At 35.1% G+C, this 25973-nt stretch overlaps 1 protein-coding gene across 6 annotated transcripts in view; it reads left to right on the forward strand.

Annotated features, from left to right (window-relative positions):
* The window catches only part of Fermt2 (FERM domain containing kindlin 2), an 81180-nt gene extending 56163 nt beyond the window's left edge, over positions 1–25017 (forward strand). The window contains exons 5-18 of one of the 6 annotated variants that reach the window (XM_077109153.1): positions 7298–7330; positions 7657–7882; positions 7988–8090; positions 10497–10604; positions 13983–14117; positions 14891–14940; positions 16467–16591; positions 18638–18744; positions 18895–19116; positions 21294–21317; positions 21833–21853; positions 22245–22369; positions 22683–22824; positions 24175–25017. In XM_077109153.1, the coding sequence (XP_076965268.1) occupies positions 7298–7330; positions 7657–7882; positions 7988–8090; positions 10497–10604; positions 13983–14117; positions 14891–14940; positions 16467–16591; positions 18638–18744; positions 18895–19116; positions 21294–21317; positions 21833–21853; positions 22245–22369; positions 22683–22824; positions 24175–24348 (1595 nt within the window). In that variant the 3' untranslated portion in view covers positions 24349–25017. The remainder of the gene's footprint in view (positions 1–7297; positions 7331–7656; positions 7883–7987; positions 8091–10496; positions 10605–13982; positions 14118–14890; positions 14941–16466; positions 16592–18637; positions 18745–18894; positions 19117–21293; positions 21318–21832; positions 21854–22244; positions 22370–22682; positions 22825–24174) is intronic. The other 5 variants (XM_076850486.2, XM_077109154.1, XM_076850489.2 and 2 more) reach the window with 5 other exon arrangements.
* The last annotated feature ends 956 nt before the right edge of the window (positions 25018–25973 follow it).

Here is a 25973-nt window from a genome sequence, read left to right on the forward strand (position 1 = left end):
TGTTATTACCCAAAGGTTAAGAATATAGAAAGGGCTCAAAAAAACACAAAACCAAAAAAAGCAAATAGCCCAATTAATAAATGAGCAAATAAACTAACCAGACACTTCTTAAAAGAAGAAACACAAATATAAGAAAAAATTATTAAGGGTGAAGGATTAAGGATAAAAAATTAAGGATGAAGAAATCATTGCATCATAAGGTTAGGAATTCTAGGATCATAGACCTTGTAACTTTTTTGTTATTACTTATGTTGAAATTGTATTTGAGAAATAAGATCATGCTTATTCTTAAGTAGTTTATAGGTTAGTTGAAATACAGTTTCTGTATTTAAGGAGATAATGCATCAGTGCTAAATGAACGTTTTAGAAGATAATGTTTTAGAAATTCAGTAAACAAAATCATTAGTCCCAGATTAGAGTATATTCCTTGTTACAGGTTGGGGAATTAAGTTTGCTAATTAAGCTTTTTTTCCAGTGGCTAGAATTTTGATGAAAAGGCAATCCAAACAAATAATAATAGTGACAAAGAACATCCTTGGAAAAGAAAAATATATGGACATGCATGATCATTGTACAATATATGGAATTGTGAGCTCACAATTATGCATGTATTGAAATGTTACAGTGAAACCCTGCTGGGAGCCACAGCCAATTAATATGATGCATGGCATTTTTGATTGAAAGGTGACACCAGCTAGCCATTGAGATGATATGATTATGTTAAAAATTACATTCATATGGATACCGGACTCCTGCTGTTTACCTGGGCCTGCTGCGGGACTCCTGGAGAGTTCCCATTGGTTGGGAAAGTGCAGTAGGAGGGAATTCCGGGGGAAGTTTTGGCGCTGGGGGTCCGGGAAGGAACCGGCGGAACGCCGCGTGGGTGGATCAGGATTCTTCCTGGACGCAAACGTGGTATTTGGCGGTTGTTTCAAAAATAAAGTTTGTTCCTGTTTGAGTGGCTCGTGATCTTGTGCCCAGCCAGACAGCGGCAAAACCCATTAATTTGTATGGTTAATATATGTTAATAAATAAAAGTGCAAGGCATAAATAAATTCCTTGAGCAGATTCATAAGAGAGATCCTTAAGTACTCCAAGATCACATTGGAGAATATTTAATGGCAGGTTAATGAATTCAGACTAGTAATTATAGAGTGATTGATTTCCTAAACATGTTACAAAAAGAAATCATTATTTTTGAAAGAATATACTTCCATTCAATAATTGTAGAGGAGGAAATGGGGAGAAATGTATTTTGAATAGAGGTAGCAGCCCACAGATTGATGAAGTAAAAAGAGTATATTGTGATATAAGAAATATATTTTGGTCTTCCTTTAGTGTTTGTAGCAGAGCTCCTAAAACTTTTGCAATAAAAGCCATAAAGGAACATCTTTTATTGTTCATAACAAACCCCTTTCAAGCAGAATTGTTTGTTAATGATGTAACAAACAAAGTCATGAGGTATAAACAAAAAAATGAGGTGCTCTTTAGCCCTCATTGTCCTGTGAAGAAGAGAGAGGCTGTGAGTTAATCACCAAATTAGGTCATTCTCTGTAACTATAACAAAACTCCTAAGACTGGGTAACTCATAATAGAGGTTTATTTAGCTAGTAGTGTGGAGGTTCAAAAGCAAGATGCCAACATCAGATTGACTCTGGTAAAGACTTTTTGGCCTCACAATGGTAGGAATATGTGCAAGAGGGAGTATTTTAGCTTTTGCAGTGCTATAACCAAAAGACCTGACAAGAACAATTTAAGAGGAGGGAAAGTTTTATTAAGGGCTTATGGTTCAGAGGTCTCAGTCCATAGATGGCAGAGTCCATAATTCTTTGCCTGAGATGAAGCAGAACAGCATGGTGGAAGGGTGTGGCAGAGGAAAGCAGCCAGGGACATGGTACCAGGAAGCAGAGAGAACTTTCACTCCCCAGGACAAAATATAATCGCTAGAGTCATACTCCCTGTGACCTATATCCTCCAGCCACACTCTGCCTGCCTGCAGTTACCACCCAGTTAATACATTCAAGTGGATAATTGCACCAATTAGGTTAACCTTCTTGCATTGTCTCACATATGAGTTTTTGGAGGACATACCATAACAGGAAGAGATACACGTCAATACAGGAAGCCAGAGCACAATTCAGTGGTTAGACTTTCTCTTTTTGTAACAACCCTCTTAGAAGAACTAAATCAGAGTTTCATGAGAACTAACTCATTTTTTTCTGAAGGTAGTACCCCCTACCAGTGATCTAAACACTTGCCACTGAGCCCTACCTCTTAATGTTCTGACTACCTAACATTGACACACTAGGGATCAAACTTCCAGCACTTGGAGACAAACCACATCCAAACCACATTAATCATTTTAAGCAATTGTTCTTAAAATATATAGTTAAGCCTGCATAAAAACCCAAAAAGATGGGATTTAGAGAGTTTCCAGGTTGGTGAACATGTGGAGATTCTTCAAGAGCAGTGTTCCTAGAGAGGACATGGGTGTGTCTGTGTACTTACCACATAACTTGCCCTATGCGTCTCTTTCATTTGACTGTTCCTCAGTTGTATGCTTTTGTAATAAACTGTAATCTAGTAAGTAAACTGTCCTGAGTTCTCTGAGCCTTTCTAGTAAATCATGAAACCCAGGGAGAGGGTATGGGAATATCTAACCTATAACCAGTTGACCAGAAGCACACAGGTGATAATATGTACTTGCAACTGGCCTCCGAAGTGGGGGACAATGTTTTCAAATATACTGAAAGTTCTCCCTCCTACCCCCATCTTCCCCATAACCCAGCCATGCCAACCAAAGGGATAGTTTTGGGTCAGCTTTTCCCCCATCCTAAATTCAGTTAAAGAAAAAAAAAATAAGTTAATATCTTAAATAATTTATCTTAAAAGCATAAATATACACTCCTTCATCTGCTTTTATAATGTGGGTCTACAGACCTTCTTAATATGGGTCTGCTGGTTGGAGTTTTGAAGTTTTTTTTTTAATTATTATAAACCATGTCCTGTGTCTGTAGTATGTGCTTTTAAAGATTTCTAGTTTCAGGTCAAAGTTGAGTGAAAATTTGAAGTCTGCAAAACAAGATCATAAAGTCTATAGATTTTTGCCATTTCTTCTGTCCTAGTCTTTGGGAATTGCTGGTCATCACCTAACCAGCAAGTTGTTCTAACTTCCTCCTCTTTCCCAGGTTCCCAGGACAGTTAACTGTAGTTGTCATAGGCTCTGCACTTCTTTGTTTTTTCATGTTTTATGTTTCCCAGCTTTACTTGAATTCTGCAACAAATGAAACTGGTATAAATAATTTGGTAGGTTTAGAGAGTCATTTGCCAGCTGTAGATTTCAAAATGTCGTGTTTTTTATGGGGCCAGGGGTGGGATTGAGGCAATTTGGTAAACAAGTGAGTCAGTTAAGTGGTTAAAAGGGCTCTGGCTGTACTTAATCTGCTCAGACAGTAGTTTACATCCTAGCTATTTAAGAGAAAATGCAAGGATAATTTTGATTGTATCTTTAGGAGATAACCAGCCTCTACTTTAGATACTAACTTGCACTCTTGTGGTTCCATCTTGGTGCTGTTCCTAAACTGCCCAATTTTTGGCTGGCTTGTACCCAAGAATAGTGTCCTCTTCAATTCTCGTCCTGCCCGATCTTGGGCTCCCTTGTTCTTCCCACCAATGGTTAGTTCTTTTCACCCAGACTGCAGCTGCTATTTATTGCTGGTCTGTGTACCATTCCTGAGTTCTTCTCTCTCAGAGACTTGACCTTTGGACAGCTTTGAGTGCCCTAAGGGACACTTCTGGACTGTTTATGTGCAAGGGATCCTTTTCAAAGAGGAAATTGATGTTTTTCTTGAGTTACATTATTATCAGCTACATTTTATTGAGCAATTTCTGGTCCCGAATACTATATGTAATATGTTTAATTTTCACAACAATTCTGAAAGATAAATGCCATTAGAAGAAAAATTCAGGGTGATTAAGTCACTTGCCTTAATTTAGATGTTATGAAACTATTCTGATTGCCACCACACATGTAGAGTACAGTGTCAAGATTTCTTACGGAATTTAAATTTAAAATTCTTTTCTTTTTTTTCCTCTAAGGTAAACAACTCTACAAAAATTAGGCAAGAGCTAGGTATGGGTTCTGGCCACTTACAGATTTGCTATAAGTAAGGGTAGGCATACTCACAAAGAACAGGAAGGGATGGAGGAGGGTTCAGCATGTGGGGTGGTGGCCAGAGTGCTGGCTTTGGAACAGGGCAGACCTGGGCTCAAAGGTCAGCAAACAAAGCGAATGTGTCAGTGACCAGAGGCCACACCTAGCTTTTGCTTAATTTTTTTTAGAGTTGTTTACCTTAAAGAAAAAAGAATTTTAAATTTAAATTCCTTAGGAAATTTTTATACTGTACATATATGACAGAATAGTTTCACATCATCCAAATAACACTGAAGATCTTTCAGAGTTAGAATTTATGAAGCAGGGGGAATTTTGGTGCCCAGAAACCAAAGTGCATAGAAATTCTGAGACTCTGCTGGCCCAGTAAACAGGAAATCTCGAAATTTTTATAGTATCCAGAATGGCTAGAAGCAGATTCTTGGGTATTAAAAGTATATATATAAAAAAAAAAAAATCCCAGTTTGTATTTTATAAATAAGACAAGACAGTAGGTACTAGAGGAATTGGAAGTATTGGATGGTTTTCTAATAGTTCATTCGTAATGTTTTTTTCCTTTCCCTTCAACTGCAGTGATAATGACAAAAATGTAGGAAAGCTGGTTAGTATAACTTAAACTACTGAATTACAACAATTAACATCAATCTTTTCACTGAATTATTATGCTATAGGACCTTGATTAACCCATAGTAATTTGGACTGAACAACCTACTCATATTTCCCCTTTTAGAAATCACATCTAATATTAATTTATATTTAGAGACTGGTTTGTTAGGAAAGTGGACTTAAAACAGTATCACAAATAAGCTCATAGTTTATTTTCCCTCTAGGTTGTCTCTGATTTATAATGGTTGAAGAATAGGTAGGTGTTGTTTATTTAAAAAAAATACATTTATTAAGAGTGTGTATGCTAGAAGAAAATTTACCCGGATAGAATAAGCTTATAATGCAAGTTCTCTCCCCTCCCCCCCACACAGTCAAAGTTATACACATACTTAACATGTGTGGTATCTTTCACTTGGTCTCAAAAAAACTCCTGCAATTTTGATGACATCCTCATTTTGCTTCTGAGGAAAGACTCCTTCAGGGGTTAATTTGTCCGGTCACAAAGTTAATAAGGAGCAGAGCTAGAAAGTACATTCAGCTCTGTCTGGCCTCAGTACTTAGGTTTTTATAATCATTATGGAACATCATCTCTCCAATTATAACATTTAAATTATTTTCTGAATTCTAATAGATATCTTTGCTAAAATATTAGTATGCAAATTATATCTCAACAAAGCTTTTTAAAAAAAATATTTATTTTTCAGTTGTAGTTGGACACAATACCTTTATTTTATTTATTTATTTTTATGCGGTGCTGAGGATCGAACTAAGAGCCTCACATGTGCTAGGCGAGCACTCTACCACTGACCCACAACCCAACCCAACAAAGCTTATTTTTTAAAATAATTTTTCAAGAGGTAAAAGATTGAGTGAATTAATAATTTTCAGACTTTAAAATTCAGATCCATAAAGAGAATTATGATGAAATATCTGAGTTACCTTGCCTTACATGGCTGTGCGTAGGTGGCATGCTCTTAAATGCTTTGCCATTTCCTGACTGTAACCATGTGAATATCTGGTCTGTGAAGAGGTAACTGATTCCAAGTCAGGAGGAAGCAATTTTTCAAAGTAATAATACATTCTTCAATCTGGTCAGAGATTTACAAAGTTTAATAAATATCAGAATTTATTGTGTAAATAGAAAATTATCTCATCATAAACTTTTCTAAAAAATCTTAAAGACAGCTAGAAAAGGAAAAATCTAGATTTAAAATTAAAGTAGAAAATAATCTATACTTGCTTGGCACTCTTAGAAAAATCACTCATGTAGGATGCCATTTTTTCCTAACTCAAACTACCATTTTAAGCAACAAAACATTTTTAAAACTATTTTTAAGTACAAATAATGTGTGTTCATAGTAAGTATTTGGTTATTATAGAGCTATATATTTTCCCCAACTAAAATGGAATTGTTAATGTACACATTGTGTTTTCTTCACTCAATAAAATGGATTTCATTTTTTTATATCATAGTAGTCATGCATTGAAATCAGCATCCTAATAAATTCAAATTATACAGAAAATATACTAAACCAAAAGCAAAAATTTCTTTAAAATTTATTCCCTGTCTACTCCCTCTCAAGAGCCAACTATATCTTGATAACTATGAAGTTTGGAATGCAAAATGACAGTACCCTTTCTGTGTTAATTTACATGTATGAGTATATATTTGCAAATCTAGTTTTCATAATTATAAGATTTTAATATGTCATATATTTTGCATTTCATTTTTGTCATTAAACAATTTTTGTTGATCTCTATCAGAGCATTCCCAAGTTCTTATAATTGACTTCAACATTTTCTATACAGAAAATCTTAATACCTCATTTGTATATTTGTTGAAATTAGTTTAGCTGTTTGCTGAGAACTTGAACATAAAATTGCTTTCCTATGGGCTGGGGTTGTGGTTCAGTGGTAGAGTGCTTGCCTAGCATGTGCGAGGCCCTAGGTTTGATCCTCAGCACCACATAAAAAAAATAAACATAATAAGAAAATATTGTGTCCAACTACAACTAAAAAATAAATTTTTTTAAAAAATTGCTTTCCTAGCAGGGCACAATGGTGGCTTGGGATGCTGAGGCAGGAAGATCATTGAGTTCAAAGCCAGCCTCAGCAACTTAGCAAGGCTCTGTCTCTAAATTTTAAAAAATAATAAAAAAAAAAGAGCTGGGAATGCGGCTCAATGGTTAAGCACCCCAGGTTCAATCGCCTGTACCTACCCCAACTCCTCCGCAAAAAAAAAAAAAAAATTGCTTTCCTTATTTATATGGACATTTCATTATATGCTTAACTAAAGCACAACTTCTGTTCCTTTAATTTGGACAAGAAATTTTGTTTTACTTAGGGTTTAGCTTCTAGGGTTCTTTATTCTTAAATCCACTTGAAATGTCTACTTCAATTTATTATTCACAATTAGGAAAAAAATCTTTTCTTTTTCTTTTTTCTTTTCATGCTTTTGTTTCTGTCCTCTATCGTTGTCTTTCCTTTACCTTCTGAATTCCTTTCTTTCCTTTCCTGTAGGCACTGATGTTCTTTACATTGGCCCTCTGAAAGGTGAGCCTTACCACAATTAAACACAAAAATTGTTGGTCTGTCTGCTTCAGCTGTGTCCTTATTTTCTAATTTCTTTGAACTTACTTTTCCCCCAGATTTCCTGACAATTTAATTATTTTTTTTATGGCTTTGTTATTACGCATTCTAATGTTATGCAAGTGGAGTTGAGTTCACATGTTCTTGAGAAAGGTAAAATAATGTGCTAAAGCTTTCTTTCCAGATTGAAGCTTGTGTTTCACAGTGTGCTCTGTATCATAGTGTATGCTGTTATTGAGAACTTGAGATACTCTGCTCCTTCCTTAATTACCTCATTTTCATGTTATCAGGAAGTATATATTCAAGCCCAGGACTTTATAGTAAAACCATGACCCCCACTTACGATGCTCATGATGGAAGCCCCTTGTCACCAACTTCTGCTTGGTTTGGTGACAGTGCTCTGTCAGAAGGCAATCCTGGTATACTTGCTGTCAGTCAACCGATCACATCACCAGAAATCTTGGCAAAAATGTTCAAGCCTCAAGCTCTTCTCGACAAAGCAAAAATCAACCAAGGGTAAGTTTTAAGTTATGGATAGAATTGAAGAATTTCTTTGTCCACTTAGAGGTAGAAATTTTATGTTGATTCTGTTTTGCTTTGTTCCACTCTCTTACTGCTCAGGTGGCTGGATTCCTCAAGATCTCTTATGGAACAAGATGTGAAGGAAAATGAGGCCTTGCTGCTTCGATTCAAGTATTACAGCTTTTTTGATTTGAATCCAAAGGTATCAAGGGCTTAAAGGGATCTTCTTTCTTTTTATTTCTGTTCTTTTGGATGTTGTTTGTTTTGGAAGTTGGTGGAGAAAAGGAATTGTTTGTTTATAGCAAGTTTTAAATAATATTAAAAACCCAAACTTCTATGCAAAGGCATTTGTATTTTAAAAGGGTCTATTATTTTAGTAGTTTGAAACCATGATTAAGCCTTTTTTGTTTGATAATTAAATTTTTGATTGATTTACATTTAAAATGTACTAGTTTGGTACTACAGAATGGCAAAGTTATGTGGTTCTTTTTGGGGGTGGGTACCGTGGATTGAATCCAGGTCTGCCCTACCACTGAGATACACCCCCATCCTTTTTTTATTTTTTATTTTGAGACAGGATTTCACCAAATTGCCAAGGCTGGCCTTGAATTTGTGATCCTCCTGCCTCATCTCCCCAGTAGCTGGGATTACAGGTGTGTACTATCACACCCAGCTTGGGTTTTGTTTTTTGTTTTTTGTTTTTTTTTTTAAATTTATATGACAGCAGAATGCATTACAATTCTTATTACACATATAGAGCACAATTTTTTATATCTCTGGTTGTATACAAAGTATATTCACACCAATTCGTGTCTTTATACATGTACTTTGGATAATAATGATCATCACATTCCACCATCATTTTTAACCCCCTGCCCCCTCCTTTTCCCTCCAAACCCCTCTGTTTTATCTAGAGTTCGTCTATTCCTTCCATACTCCCTCTCCCTATCTCACTATGAATCAGCCTCCTTATATCAAAGAAAACATTCGGCATTTGGTTTTTGGGGATTGGCTAACTTCACTTAGCATGGGGTTTTTTTTGTTTGGTTTTGTTTTTATTTTTAGCTTTTTGCTTAATTTAACATCTTTCTTCAGTTTTACTGTAAGGAGGGCTGGGGATGTGATGCAGTGGTAAGCACTTCCCTAGCCTGTGTGAGGCCTTGGGTTTTATCTCTGGCACCACAAATAAATACACAGTAAGAGAAAGAAGAGTTTTCTATAAGATTGCCTTTTCTGTTACTTTCAGATACTATTTGTACGCCAGAAGATCTTGTTTCAAAAAAACACTTGTCTTTATGTCATGTACATTTTTAAGTCTACATTTCTTCCTAATAATTAGCCACACAGTGTTACCTGTTTTTCTGTGATTGGTATGATCTGTGCTACTATAGTGCTTTGCTTTCCTGGTAAAATTTAACTTTGTTGTGAAAATGTAGACACCATCCCCCACAGAATAAAGTTGGCACAGACATTTGGCTCCTTTACTACTGAAACATACTGGGAGAAGCTTCTCTTGACTGCCCAAGATTACAGTCTAGCCTTAGTCTAGATTTTATGTGTATGCCCATCTTTTATTATATGCCTTATAAAACAGCAAAATGTACATAATAGAACTACGAAAAATAATTTTAATCTGTTTTCAGGCTATATCGTATCTACTTTCAGTAAAACCAAAGTTATTTGGGAACAGTTTCCTTATGAAGGTGTATTTTGTTGATATTTTAACGTAGCATTGTTAAGATGTTACTATTGGTTTAATTTATTTATATTTTTGATGGTGGTGGGGTAACCAGGGGCACTTAACCCAGGGGCACTTAACCACTCAGCCACATCTCGACGCCCCCCCACCTCATTTTTGAGGCAGAGTCTTCCTGAGTTTCTCAGGGCCCTACTAAATTGCTGAGGCTGGCTTTGAACTTGTGGTCCTCTTGCCTCAGCCTCCCGAGCCACTGGGATCCCAGGTGTACACTACTGCTCTTGGATATTGTTTTTTATTAATATAGTTAAATTAATAGTTGAGTAACTTTTAAGTAAATATACTTTCTATAAATGCATATGTGCCATCTGTTTTGAATACTTAAAATAACTATTGCTTCTAAGTACCTGCCACTTTTTCTGGGTGTGCTTCCCCACATTGAGCAAGATGTTTCCCCAAATAGCTGATTTGCTGTGATCGTATTTTATTTTGGCAAGTTGCAATAATCATAATGAAAAGCAATCTGTAGTTATAATTTACTTTTTAATACCTTCAAGTCCTCAATCTAGATTTTTTACATTAAAGTTATAATATATAATTGTTTCCCTGGAAAATAATATGAATCTGTTTCTCCCAGCCCCAAACCTATTTCTAATGCTGAATACTTATCTTCTGTCATATTTTAATGTCACTTTTGAGTAGAAAACTAGATTTTGGTTATGTATAGATATATCTAACCCTATAAATAGCTTTCTTTTTAGAGTTGATTATTTAATAGTGAGTATAAATCCCAGGAAAAAAATAAAAAAGTTTATGTTCCGTTTTTCTTTCCAAGCTTTAAAATGTGAATGCTCAGAGTTAAAAACTTTAATGGTAATATTTTACAAAAGAAGTGTTTCTTTTGTTCTGCAGTATGATGCAATCAGAATCAATCAGCTTTATGAGCAGGCTAAGTGGGCTATTCTCCTAGAAGAAATTGAATGCACAGAAGAAGAAATGATGATGTTTGCAGCCTTGCAGGTAGATTGAAAGATTTGGTAAATGAAGGAAAGAGAAAGAAGAGTGGTTTTTAAATAGTAGAGTGGCCTAGTATTTCTAGTAGCATTTGATAATTTATCTTTTGCTATGTAGAAAGTGAATAGGCTCTTTTAAAAGCAAAGTAAATGATAAATTTAGTTTATATTTTTTTTGTCTTAAGAGAGTTCAGTGGTGTATTTTATTACTTTTCTGTATTTGGCAGGTGGGGGAGGAATATCTCCCACCCTAAAACGTCTATTAATTTAATGTTATTCAAGTTTTCCTTGATAATATCAGATTTTTGAAATGATACCTACCTGCATAGTGGCCGGACATGTTGTAAAATGGACTATTGGCAGAAATAATATTTTTTTTTTTAAGTGATAAAATTTTAGGAGATTAATGAAAGTAAACAGAGATGTTTTTAAAATGATAATCATTAAGAAGTAGATAGCTGATGTTTTCCTTAGATTTAACCAGTGCTTTCCAATTGTATACTTGCACATCACCTGCTTTAGAACTGTAGTGGTGCTTTTTAAAAATTTTAAAGTTCTAAGCCAGTCTCAGCAACTTAGTGAGGCCCTAAGCAACTCAGTGAGACCCTGTTCCAAAATAAAAAAGGGCTGGGGATGAAGCTCAGAGGTAAACCAACCCTGGATTCAATCCCAGTACCCTAAAAAAAATTAAAAATTATTCACTTCCTTACCAATATATCCTCTAATAAAATACCTTTAGAGTGGTAACCCCAAATGAGCCTCCTTAGAAATAGATGATTGAAGTTCAGTATTAATTCATCTTTCTCAAGTTTTATATATTTGAGTAAGTCTTTGGCAATTGTTCTCTAATTATGATGAGATTGTAGTGTCACCTGAAGTTGATGTCCTTTAAATATAAGTACAGGAAGCAGAGCTGACACACAGTTATTAAGAGCTTCCACCATAAAAAACCATTTTGGTTTTTCCTTAGAGCACAAACAGAAAATTCTGAATCTTTCAGTACACTTAGGCACCCAGAAAAGTTTTCAGTTAAATTCAAAAGTTGCCACTAGAAAGCCAGAACAACTACTAGGTTGCCAGGTAAAAGAAGAAAATTAAAAAGGAATACAGATAAGGAAAATCCGTATTGACTTTTGGATGATTTTTTATTTCTAAAGATTTGATCTATCAACAATTAAGAATCCTGTATTATTTCTGGATGATTCAGACTATCTGAAGAATTTCTTGAATTAAATTCTAGAGCATGTTACTGGGAGTCCCTCACTTTTTTATGATTTTCTATCTATACATCTTTCTCAATTTGAATATAAGCACATAATTTTTTATTGGAAGTTTTGCCAGTGACAGAATACACATTTAAAATATACATGTGAAAGACCATAGACTTTATTATATAGTATTGATTTTCATCTTTTTTATTATAAAAATGGTATTTCTATTTTTTAAGTGAGCACATAGTAGATGCTCAAGAAACAATTGTTGAAGGAGTATATAGTTGCATTTTTACAGAAATGGCAATATGCTGCAACCCAGAATATTGTAGAATGGATATTCCATATCAGTACCATTAAAATACCTCAGAGACAACAGACTCTAATTCAGGGGAACTGAATAATCTCACAGCATGGTCTTCCTGAACCATCTTAAAAATCTAGATTGGGGGTGGGATACCAGGGATTGAACTCCAGGGCACTCCACCACTGAGCCACATCCCCAGCCTTATTTTGTATTTTATTTAGAGACAGGGTTTCATTGAGTTGCTTAGTTACCTCATTTTTGCTGAAGCTGGCTGAACTCATGATCCTCCTGTCAGCCTCCCAACCCGATCGGATTACAGGCATGTGCCAGCTCACCTGGCCTTACAATGTAGATTTAATGAGAGAATTTTAGAGTACAAATACCTTGAGTTGTTAGAAGCCTACTGATATATTGACCCAAAGTCTATTAGATGGAAACTTTGAAAGTATGGTGAGGAGATACCCAGCAATTTTTCAGACACAGCATACCTTCTGAATTATTCTCGAGCATCTGGATCCTTGTGTAAAATACACTATAGTTAAAAACAAAACAAACAAACAAACAAAAAAACAAGGATAATTCAAAACAAGCTGTGGAATTTTGTTAGTAACTTTGCTTGTTTTAAAGCATTTAGGTTCAAGTATGTATTATAACGTTTACTAGATAACCCCATATACGTTTGAAAACAAAGCTGGATTTTATGACAAATCCCATAAGGGCATTTTGCATCAAAATTACCTAGGGCACTTAGTAAAAAATGCAGATTTCAGGTTGGACCCCAGATTTAGTGAATCAGAATCTCTGGGGTGAACCTAAGGCTCTGTATTTTTAGCCAACTCTCCACATGATTCTTAATATACTCAGAACATTTGGGGTCATTCCTGAGCCTCAGTCTATCTTATTCTCCATCATTTATGACCATGAAAGTTAAGGATCTTGCTTCAGCATAACTGAAAGTATAACCAGAAACTACCCATGACTACACCTGAAAACACAGAGAAAGATTGATAATTGGCCTTAGATTAGTTCACTAAATGTTCCCACAAGTAGATTTTATTAAGTTAATGAATACTTCAGAAATGCAAAGTGCTGTTTATTCCTTTAAAAGGTAACTGATTTTAAGTTAAATATTCTGCTGACTTATTAAGTTTAACATCAGCATTTAATAGATTATTAATATTTGTTTTAAGTCACTAAGTTTAATTTAAAATAAGAAATTTTATAATGAAGAATTTTTTCTTTGCACATATAGGATAGTTAATGTCTACTCACTGCCTACCCACTCTCATGCACATAATGTGCTCTCCATATATATGTATAAGTGAACGTATAAATGAGAACATGACAATAAATCTGACACTTATTGTTTAGTAATACTTGAAATCTTTTCTTTTGACATAAATCATATATATGTGTACACATATATCAACATCTTTTATCAATCTTATGAAACTGAAAATATAGAGCATTGAATTGAAAATGGAGGAAAAAAATGGACTTTGTAGCTGTCTCCTAAAGCTGTGATGGTGATAACTATCTCCTGAGTAATAGTACATAAGGCAGTGTGAATTTTCTGCTCTGGGTGGCAGTAGTAACATAAGACAACCAATGTTAATCCATTCCTACAAAAGACCTTATGCATGTTCCAAACAGAGACCTACTTACTTACTTTGGATAAATATTTATTAGCAAGCTTTGATATTGATAAGGTGCCATGCCCTTAACCTTTCTGTCATTCTAGTTCCTGGACACTTATTTTTTCAAATTAGGTGATAAAAAGCATTCAGTATAGATTCAGATAGTAATTTCATTTTAAAGTTTTACAGTTCTACTAATCGTTTCAATAAAATGTCATTTCTGGTTTCAGTATCATATCAACAAGCTGTCAATCATGACATCAGAGAATCATTTGAACAACAGTGACAAAGAAGTTGATGAAGTAGATGCTGCCCTCTCAGACTTGGAGATTACTTTGGAAGGGGGTAAAACATCAACAATTTTGGTAAGGTGAATCTTTACCGACCAACTGAGTTTGAATGGATGCTTTAACTTTTTGTGGATTTTAGTTCTCAGAAAGTATTTGGGGGGTAGAGAGAAATATTCAATGCTTTAGGAAAGTCAGATAGAGATTTTTCAGGAACTTTTCAGGGAAGTTTTATTTTTGAGATGCTGGGAATCATGCATGCACCCAGGGCCTTATGCATGCACTCTACCACTGAGCTACACCCCCAGCTGCGGTGCAGAATGGGTTGGGGGGTGTACATTGTATGTGGTATCTAGAGCTTGGAACACACTAAAGATGAATCTTCTGGTCCTTTGCATATTCTCCTACATTCTTTTATAAGGGGTGGAAAATATTTCTACAAAGGAAAATTTCATCTAAATTTAGTGATCTACTTATTTGAAATATTTCAGAGAAGAGAGAAATAGGTCTTATAGTTTTTAAATAAGTTTGTTTTTAAAGCTAAGGAATTAGTTATTGCTGTATGAAAACTTTTCAAGGCTGTTATGATTTAGAGAATTTCCATATGCATCTACAAATAGCACTTAGAAGTAACATTGTATCCTTCGGGGGTATGTAGTTGTTATTTTTTTCAAATTTTTATTAATTTCTCTTATTTGAAAATGTGTTTATAATAAGAAGAAAATATCCATACGTCCATGTAATATGATTATATCTTTTAAATCTTTGTAATCTGTATTTTACTTAATTCTGTTTGTTAAAATTTCAAATTTAAAAAAAAAGGAAGAAAAATTATTTTGTTCTTTCCCTAGGGTGACATTACTTCCATTCCTGAACTTGCTGACTATATCAAAGTTTTCAAGTAAGTGAAAAAGTGGGAGATTCCAGGTACTACTAAACAATAAGTGTCAGGACTGTCATGTTCACATTATTTAAATTTACAGTAAGTTTGTCAGAAGTCTCTGTTAAAGGATATACTGATTAGATGAACACTTAAATTATAACAAAAGAAAATAATCATGTTTACCAAACTAAAATCACAGCAATCATTGTTTTAGCTGATAAATATTCTTCTTCAAAAAAAACTTGTGAAATCTAGATTTCATCATATAGATGCTGAAATAGCAATACACTGGCACAGTCCCTCTGAACCTTAGTTGACAGTGCCAGTGGTTATTTGCTGTACAGAGCTCTAGATTCTAATAAGTTATATATCATTATTATGTATACCACTTTATGTAAGGTCCCAATATATCTGTTCAGATTTTTAAACAGTCAAAATCCAGTTGGATCTCCACAGAGTCCAGAGAACTGGGCATTAAGGTAGACAGGGGAAGAAAGAAAGGAGATGAGCTGGGTGAGATGCATCTCAGGAGGCTGAGATGGGAGGATTGCAAATTTGAGGCCAGCCTCAGTAACTTAATAAAATCCTGGCTGAAAATAAAAAATAATATGGACTGGAGATATGGCTCAGTGTAAAGCATGGGTTAGAACCTCAGTACCAAAAATAAATAAATAAAAGGAGGAGGTGATGCCAGATATACTTTTTTCTACTGTATATTATAAAATTATTGTAGAGTAAACCATAGCTGAACATACAACAGATGAACATATGTAACATTTTTGAGATAAGAGCAAGATTTCAAATGCCACTCTTCTCCCCTACCTGCACCTTCGTGACTGATCTGGCATCTCCTGTATTTGACACTGGCATGGCAACTTAATGCCAGCATTGATATGTATCCAAGAGAATTAAGCCCTCTTTTTTTTTATTTTGGTACCAGGGATTGAACTCAGGGGCACTCGACCACTGAGCCATATCCCCAGCCCTATTTTGCATTTTATTTAGAGACAGGGTCTCACTGAGTTGCTTACTGCCTCGTTTTTGCTGAGGCTGGCTTTAAACTCAAGATCCTCCTGCCTCAGCCTCCTGAGCCGCTGGGACTACAAGTGTACACCACTATGACCAACAGCCTCTTTCACTTCCAGTCATGGCAAGTAAACTTGCTTCTTCAAAGAGGCTCCAGAGGCAACCCTGCAAACACCCATGCCCCCACAGGTTGTTATGGGGCCTAGAAAGCTTCAAGTTGTGGACATTTACTTTACCTTTCTTTTCCTCGCCTTTCCAGTGAGCTGCTAGTGATGAGAAATCCTGGAACATGGCCCTCTACTTGTTCACTGTTTGTGGGATCTTCCTGAGTAGATTGAGAAGGGAGGGCACATCCAATACCAGCACTACTGAATTTAAGACACTGGCCAAAGGGAACTAATTTTAGCATGTGTTAAATTTGCCTTCAGACTTTTTAACATTGTGAGATTTTGCTACTAAAAGAATATTGACAAAGTTACTTCAAAGTGGATTTTTCTCTTAATTCTACTTGATACTAGGCCAAAAAAGCTGACTTTAAAAGGTTACAAGCAATATTGGTGCACTTTCAAAGATACATCTATTTCTTGCTATAAGAGCAAAGAAGAATCCAGTGGCACACCTGCTCATCAGATGAACCTTCGAGGTAAGGAAAGCTTTGAATGACCTATGGAATTTCTGTTGGTCTGATATTGAATAGACTTCACTGGCATTGGGGTAGAGTGGAGGATTAAAATTTATTTACTGCTTTGGGTACTTTTTAAATGTTTAGATATGCCTTTTATTTATATTTACATTTTTCTTGTTGTGAGTGTTCAATTTCACATGAATATTTTGTTGTCATCTCTTACAGAAAATCTGGCTTGAATTATATGATTCTGCTTTTTTCACTTGTCAAGTACTTAATTTATGGTGTCTCTCTCTTGATCTTTAAGCATTAAGGACAGTTAGGTTTTCCTCATTCTGCAGGGACTGCCTCTTTGTCTTTTCATCTCATTTTTAACTTTTGAAGCAGTCATCTGCTCCTAGGCTTTCCTGGTTTCTCTCTTCCTCATTGGCATCCTGCACCTTTTCCCCTCCTTCACTGATAAAGCTGGTCCCACACAGGGTCCTTCGCCTCTCGGTTTTCCACTTCCCTGTCTGGTTTTGTCTCTCTTACTCTGCGCAGCCTGACTTCCTGAAGGGAGCACAGGATAGCTCTCTGTGATGCCTTCCTGTTGTCAACTTGAGTTTCCTTTTGTCTTGTTAAATCCAAAGTCTTTTCAGAACTAGGAGTTGGTATTTAAGGGACAGATTTCCTTTCCCTAGTGGCAACTGCAGCAAGCTTGCTTCCTATAGCCTAGGATAAGCCTAGATGAGGACTCAGCTGTTGGCTTTAATCTTTTTAAATTCAGATCTATGGAACCATAGCTTCATTTCCCATTTTGGTGGCATATGTTCTTCACTCTGTTGCTTCACCTCTTTCATCTGGTTGATGCACTGTTTATTCTCCAAGTTGGTTTGGTTCTTGTACAGGTGGAAGGCATCCTGCTGCTGCTCACTGATTTCTCTGCAGTCTTCGACTCATTTTGCAAATTGTTGGTGATATTATTCACTAAAGAGTGATATTATTCACTAAAGAGTCTCATGGCTCACTTCCAGGTCAGATGCCACTTCCTCTGAGAAGCTGTGTCCCCGGAGTGCTACTCTCCCATAAGCTCACACAGCACATCCTACCCGCTTCATACCTGGTGGAATATGCAATTGACTGGCTCGTCTCTATTCCTCACTCCTCTTACTTTCTATTCCCTTACAAAAAGGCTAGAAAAATAGTTTTGAAACTCATTCCCAGTGAGATTTAGACGCCAATCAGACTTGAATTCCAAGCTGAGAGTTAGAGTTGGCGATACAGAATGTAGCAAGGAGGGAAGCATTTTTCTAGAGTTAATAGCTATAAGCAGCCTCCTAGGAGGTTTCCAGCTGCTTGATTCTTAACAAAGGTTGCATCTCCCTTGGAAGACCAGTTTTTCCCAGGGGTCCAGCCTATCTCTTTTGGATACATTTTGCATGTACATATTTTATCATATATAAAGTAATGAGCTTCTCTAAATAAAAGTATCAGTATTTGTTGAGGAATATTTTATAAAAGGCTCCTTTTTCAAAAATGATTCCTAAGTAATTTGACTTGATGCATAAGACACGGAGGTGCTCTATTTCTTTTATTTAACACTTTAAATATTTATGTGGAGGCCAAGAAATGACATTTTTAACATTTCTTCTTTCTGAATATACTGGTGTTTAATTCCTTGTACTCTGTGAAAAGCAATTGCTCCAGTATGGCGAGCAAGGAATCTTAGGGCATCGTGGGTGGCATGAACTAAGCACAGACAGTTTGAGTAGACCATAGAGAGCCTTCACATTACATCATTCTCTTGCAAAAAGCCCCCCACTCATGCTCGAAGGTGTTGATTACTTAGATTCTTAAATAACCCATAAATTCATGTATTTCTGAAGACTAGTCTATAAAGTGTCATTCTTAATACCAAAGTTATTTTCATATCAACTTCCCACATATATAGGTATATGCAGATCAATTCCTAAAGGGTGACAAAAATCCAGTATGTTAAAAACCCACAAAATGAAGCTATCATATGGTTTGAGATTTCTTAAAAGTAAATTTAAGCACTTTTATAATTAAATTTTTTAATTACAGGATGTGAAGTTACCCCAGATGTAAACATTTCCGGCCAAAAATTTAACATTAAACTTCTGATTCCAGTCGCAGAAGGCATGAATGAAATCTGGCTTCGTTGTGACAATGTGAGTTTCCCAGTTGAAAGTAAACCTTATATTCTGTAAATTCTAAGTGAGTTGAGCAGTCATCCTTACATTTTATCCTCAGAAGACCCACCATGTGATATCTACATCACCATGTGATTTCATACTTCAATGTATTTTTTTTTCTAATAGGAAAAACAGTATGCACACTGGATGGCAGCCTGCAGATTAGCCTCCAAAGGCAAGACCATGGCGGACAGTTCTTACAACTTAGAAGTTCAGAATATTCTTTCCTTTCTGAAAATGCAGCATTTAAACCCAGATCCTCAATTAATACCAGAGCAGATCACAACTGATATAAATCCTGAATGTTTGGTGTCCCCACGGTATCTAAAAAAATATAAGAACAAACAGGTATCTCATTATATTTAATCTGTTGCTTTCTGATGTTTTATTATTTTGTACATATCATTTAAATTTTGTTTCTTCTATCAAATAAGAGTCATTAGTCTTAGGGTTGTGGCTCAACGGTAGAGCACTCGCCTAGCACGTGCAAGGCCGTAGGTTCAATCAAAATCAACACCACAAAAAAATATTGTGTCCAACTACAGCTAAAAAGTATAAAAAATTTCATATCAGCTAGTTAGAATACAAAATGTACAAATAGGCACATGCCTGTAATCCCAGCAGTTTGAGAGGCTTAGGCAGGAGGATTGCAAGTTCAGAATCAGCCTCAGCAACTTAGGCCCTAAGCAATTTAGTGACACCCTATCTCAAAATTTAAAAATGGTCTGGGAATGTAGATTATTGGTTAAGCATCCCTGGGTTCAATTCCTGGTACTAAAAGAAAATAATAATAGTAATGATATAAAGTAGGAAAAAATGTAGACTTTAGTCACTTTAATTTATCATTAAAAACACATTTTAACAGGACAGACAACAAGGTAGAATAGTTGATTGCATATTTATTCTAAACAGCCTGAGGAAATTACTTTATTAATAGGATGTTCTTTTAGGGAATTAAAAACTATCTATGCTTTATGTTCCTTAATCCATTTAGTTTTATTAATTTATATAATTATTACAAAGCAGACGGCATTTCACCGTACAATCTTTAAAACGTATTCTTGCTGTTGAAATGGATTTTTTCAGCCTTGAAATTAACTTTCTAAAGGTAGAAATAGTTTACACACCAACATTGACTTAGTTTTAACAGTTAGAACCTGAGATTTTGCACAAGGTTACAAAGTTTTCTAAATTGTAATTGAAATTTACTGCTTTTTATCTGTTAATTTCTTTCCTGGAAATTAATACCATAAAAGGTTTGCTATTTGGGAAAATGGTTCGTCACTGCAACACGACAAGCCCTTCACAGGGGAATTTCACTTGGGATAGCCCCTGCTATTCTCCGCACCAGACACCAGGCCATAAAAGGAAAAAGCTTCAGTTTGGTTGGGGGAGCAGAGAAAATCTTTAGAATAAATATTGCACTTTTATTTAGTTTTACTTTTATCTTTGTTGAGGAATATTTTAAACCATAATGAAAAGTCCCTATTAAATACTAGACACTTTAACTTTAAATTTAATGTTTATTATATGGGTCTGGCATTTAGCTATAAATGTTCAGGAGTTTTAATCACAAAGTATTTGTGTTTAAGTTTTAGGGGTTGTTTAAGCTACGTGGAAATTGTTTATCTCATAGTCATAGGCTGTGGGAGTAGTGAGGAATGGAGGAAATGCTACCCTGGGGGACTCTATGGAATGTAGATTATTAAGTTAAAAAGGGAAAATGAAGGAAGTAGTAATTTCATGTTTTATTCTTAGTTATTTCATTTAAGAATTATTGGTAAGGTAACTTGTTTCTAAAATTAGTGAATTTATTTGCCTTCAAAGACTCTGAATGATTTCAAATCTTAGCAATGTTATCATTTCAGTGTCAGATAACAGGAAATAATATTTTCACCCCTGAGCTCTGAACTAGTCATATGTTCTCTTGAGGACAAGAAATGTTTTGCTCTCTTTTAACTGACAGGAGGGCAGTGTATCCATGGTTAAGGATCTTTCCTGATCTCTGGTTTTCCGTGCTGACATCAAATCAAATGCAATCTTAAATCCTTTCTCTAACTAGACTTACAGGTGTTTCCAGAAGTCTCCATGCTTGACTACCCTGGCACATAGGAAATCTGATAGAAGTCTAGCTGCTACTGTTTCTCAGGCACTGTGCTGCTCATCAGGCATAATGCTTAATCGTTAAACTGAATCTAGTGGTGTTCTGGAGTCCGCAGCTGCAGTCATTCATGCTACCATGGCATAAACATGATTTGCCTATTGGGCTGGTCAATTTAACCTTTGTTATATTAAAACTGAGCTACTTTCAGTGTCCCCAAATTATACATATATAAAGTTAACTCAACTTGCTCTGGGTATTTTTTAAATGATGAGACTCAAATTGGATTTTTTTTTGTTTTTTTTTATTTTAAAGGATAGAATTGTCCTGTGTGTTTTTCTCTGTTAGTCCAAATTGAAATGGGCTACTATTATGGCCACAATTCCTAGTGTAGTATATGGCATCTCTTTATTTTTACTTCCAGGAAAAAGGATGCAAAAAACAAATGGTAATTAAGGAGTTTGCTTTTCTTGTGTAAATAGACAGTATGGGCACTGCACTATTTCATGTCTTCAACTTCTGAAAAGCAGTGCATGTATCATATTTGACTAATTATGAGAGGACTAAAAGTTTTTTGAGTATTAATTTTTATTTTACTACTAAAATAATTAGCTTTACCCTAACCAGTAAGAGTTGGTATTTGAGGCAAGAAAAGAGGTATTTGTACTTTTTATTTTCTTCCTACAAATTTCTGCCCTTAACTTTTGTAACATTTAACATTCTGAAATGGGGAGTGTTTCTCAGTATTCTGAATGGAAAGTAATTGCTGCTTCCTTGTGTTTATTTTCATTCTTGCATTTACTTTGCTTGGTTTCCACCTAAAGTAATTTTTCGCATGGTTTTTGGCTGGAATTTTGGTTTGCAGGTTACCGCAACTTTTTCTTTGCTTCATTGCCATTTTTTCTGATTGCCTCTTTTTTTTCTTTCCGCTTCCTTTTTCTTTCTTCGCATTGCCATCTACAGCCAGGCTATGTAAGAGATTTGGTAAGTTCTTCATATTTACAAAAAAAAAAGAGGAAGAAATAAATTTATTAACTCTGTATATATATATATACATATATATATATATATACACACACACATATATGAGTATACTGTTTAATAATAGAATGTGCATCTCAAGTTTGGCAATTATGTACTAATAGTATTTTTTTCCCTTGTGATACATGAAAACTAAAATTAAGAATATCTTTTAGTTTAGAAATATTTAATGTATTACTTTATTAAAATTCCCAAATGTAATTTCAGATGTTTTCTATTTTCAACTCTTACAATATATGATTTTGTGGTGGGATACATAATTCAGTCTTTCAATCATAATTCTGCCATGAAAGAAAAATGTCCAATGGTAAAGATGATATTTAATCATATTTAGATAACAGCAAGAATTTTGGAGGCCCATCAGAACGTAGCCCAGATGAGTCTGATTGAAGCTAAGATGAGATTCATTCAAGCTTGGCAGTCATTACCTGAATTTGGCATCACACACTTCATTGCAAGGTCAGTGGTCCTACCAAGTACCTCTATAAACCTTAATCTGTATTTTCACTTCCTCTACTTCCTGTAATTAGAAGCTAAACATCTAACAGTCCCATTAATCTATTCTACAGAAAAATTTAAGGACTGTTCGGATGTATTTGCTGTATTTTTAATTTTTTCCTTACAAACTCAGAATGATTATATTTCTATTTTTATTCATACAAGAATAGCACTTTTATTTAGGGTTAGAAAGAACTTGTCTGGAAGAAAAACAGACCTATATGTTCTTCCACATATGCACGTTTTTAAATGTTTGGTTTTTTCAATGCTGCAGGTTCCAAGGGGGCAAGAAAGAAGAACTTATTGGAATTGCATACAACAGATTAATTAGGATGGATGCCGGCACAGGAGATGCCATTAAAACATGGCGCTTCAGCAACATGAAGCAGTGGAATGTTAACTGGGAGATCAAAATGGTAAACTGGTGGGGCTGCGGTTGTAACTCAGTGGTAGAGCGCTTTCCTAGTACATGTGAGGCACTGGGTTTGATCCTCAGCACCACATAAAAATAAATAAATAAAATAAAGGTATCGTATCCATCTGCAAATAAAAGAAATTTAAAAGAAAAAAAGGTAAACTAGTAAACTAGAAAAAAAGGTAAACTAAACATATAGTCTTTATGATAAAATCTAGTAAGTTAAAGAGGCCTCATAAGTACTGAATAACTGAATATTTTTATCATTATTTCTTAAAGTCCAGACCATGGTTGGTTACTCATTTCTCACTTAAACTTGCCTGTTTCATAACTAAAACTCTAAAGAAATAACAATTTGCTTAGAATATTGCTTGATCTTTTTTAGGGTTGTCTTTCTACAGTGAATAAGTCCCTTCCACTTAGAATAGCATCACTATATATTGAATGCCTCCTTTGTGCCAGGCATAATAGATGTTTATATCTATATCCTATCTCTAAACCTCATCACAGCCTTCTAAGGTAGATGGGATGTCTGTACTTTACAAATGAGGCCACTCAAATTTAGAGGCCAAAGGGCCACCGTTGTTCATGACTACAAACAGTAAATAACAGATTCAGTATTCAAACTAATACAGTTTGGGGGTCTAAAGCCTGGCACATGTACCACTATATATCACGTTGCCGCTAACCTTATTATTTAAAATAAACAGGCCAGGCACAATGACTTGGAAGGCTGAGGCAGAGGATTGGGAATTCAAAGGCACCCTCAACAATGGCGAGGTGTTAAACCCTGTGTCTAAACAACATATAAAATAGGGCTGGGGTTGTGGCTCAGTGGTTGGATTGGCCCTGAATTCAATCCCTGGTACCAAAAAATAAAATAAACAGAATCATTTACTAAAAAGTCATTTGGTTTAGACTCATATTGGATATGTTGTATCAGTTCCTGTCACTTAATAAAACTCATTTCTGAAATATTTAAACAAGATACCTAAAGGTTAATATTGAAGCAAATATTAAATAAAACACAGGAAGTAGATTTTCTCCCAGGACTTCAAGAGAGACAGAATTGAATCACCAGAGACCACTTGGGAACTTAATGACCTAAAACCCTTGTGTTCAGTCTTCCTCTTCAGAACTTGAAAACTAAAAGGATGGGGGTGGGGGAGGGTAGCAAACTTTCCTTATTCTTTCAGCTTAAAGGCATTATTACTTTAGTGTTTTAGAAGAGTAATTATTTGAGGATTGACATGTTTTATGATTAGGGCAGGCCTTAAACAGCACAGTAGCTTCACAGGACCCAGCCACATGGAGTTTTCCTGGAACTGATAGTTCTCTGTCTTTGTTTTAGGTCACCGTAGAGTTTGCAGATGAAGTCCGATTGTCCTTCATTTGTACTGAAGTAGATTGCAAAGTGGTTCATGAATTTATTGGTGGCTACATATTTCTGTCAACACGTGCAAAAGACCAGAATGAGAGTTTAGATGAAGAGATGTTCTACAAACTTACTAGTGGTTGGGTGTGAATAGAAATACTATAGAATGAAACTCCGTGGCCATAACAATATTTAACTTTAAAAGCTGTTGTTTGTTATATGCTGCTTGATAAAGTAAGCTTGAAATTTATCATTTTATCATGAAAAACTTTTTTGCCTTACCAGACTGGTTAATATGTGCACTAACAAGCACGAATAGTAATCTGCTAAAATGATACAATAAATGGACTATTGAATATGGCACACATTCCTTACGAGTTGAAACTGAAATAGTGGGCAAATCAGAAATAAACCATCAGTGATTTAAGCAAGCCAAATTGTAAGAAATAAGCCATCTACTCTAAAGTTATGCAGGGCTTAACCTATATGAAGTCTATTTATCATGTTTAATGCATGTATTTTAATGTATTTTAATTTGATTTAATGTTTTAAAATAACCTTCCGGTAGCCATTTAATCCCCCTCCCCAAATATAAAATCAGGCATACAAAAAATGCCTGATATTTAATAATGTCATTATTTGACCGTGAAGGAAAATGCTGTTAGTCTGTTACGCTTTGTTTTTGTCCTTGAATAAGCATGTATGTATATTGTCTTGTGTTTTTATTTTTACACCATATTGTATTACTCTTATAGTATGCACCAGCATATTCACTGTCTGCCTAAAATATGCAACTTTTGCATTACAATATGAAGTAAAGGTCTATGAAGTATAAATTTTGTGTAACTAATGTACAAACACAAATTTTATAAAATTGTACAGTTTTTTTTAAAAACTTCACAACTAGAAATGGCTTAAATGTAGCATCCTTGCATTAGTTAAATGCTTTTAAAAGATAATTAATATGCAGTTTTAATATCTGCTAAATTAAGAATGACTTCATTATGGTCATGATTTGCCACAATGTCCTTAACTCTTATGCCTGGACTAGGGAACGCTCTAGTCTGTTGCGCTGTTACAATCTGCATTGGTGCTAGTCAGAAAATTCCTAGGTCACATAGCCCAAAAGGGTGCCAGGGAGGGATGGATTACCAGTATTGTCCAATAATCCATGGTTTAAAGACTGTATAAATGCATCTTATTTTAAATAAAAGCAAAACCTTTTATTTAATATTTCTTTTTGTAGTACTTTTCTTTTAATGTTTATATAACATTAACTTTGTAGAAGTGAACCTTTGCCTTTGGAAAAGCTTTGCCTACATGTTATGTTGTGAGAAAACTGACTAGTATTCCAAAGTGTCACCAGATATAGATGCTTTATCTCTAAAGTAAAGTCTTGCACTTACATTGAAAACCCCCCATTTTTCCTAATACTGAAAAATTAATGTAGAATATCTAAATTGTTAGAAATGTAGTTACAAACAGAAGTTTACACAAGCAGAATTTGCTTTGAACAGCAAAATAATTCTTGGTCTTTTAAAAAAAAAAAAAAGTTGTGAATAATTTACTCCCTGAAATCTCAATCCTGGACTTTCTCCATTACCCCTTGTTTCTAATCAGGCTAATACCTGTTGATTTTTCCTTTATGCAGCCTTGCATCCTTCTCTTGTCATTGCTGTCAGTATCATCCAAGTCAGTTCTTTGTGCTGTGCCTGCTGGCTGCGCTTCCTGGACATTCAAGTCTTCACCTGTCCAAATGTCTGTCTAGCATTTTT

This window comes from Callospermophilus lateralis, chromosome 3 (genome assembly GCF_048772815.1).
Source record: "Callospermophilus lateralis isolate mCalLat2 chromosome 3, mCalLat2.hap1, whole genome shotgun sequence".
Classification (NCBI taxonomy): domain Eukaryota; kingdom Metazoa; phylum Chordata; class Mammalia; order Rodentia; family Sciuridae; genus Callospermophilus; species Callospermophilus lateralis.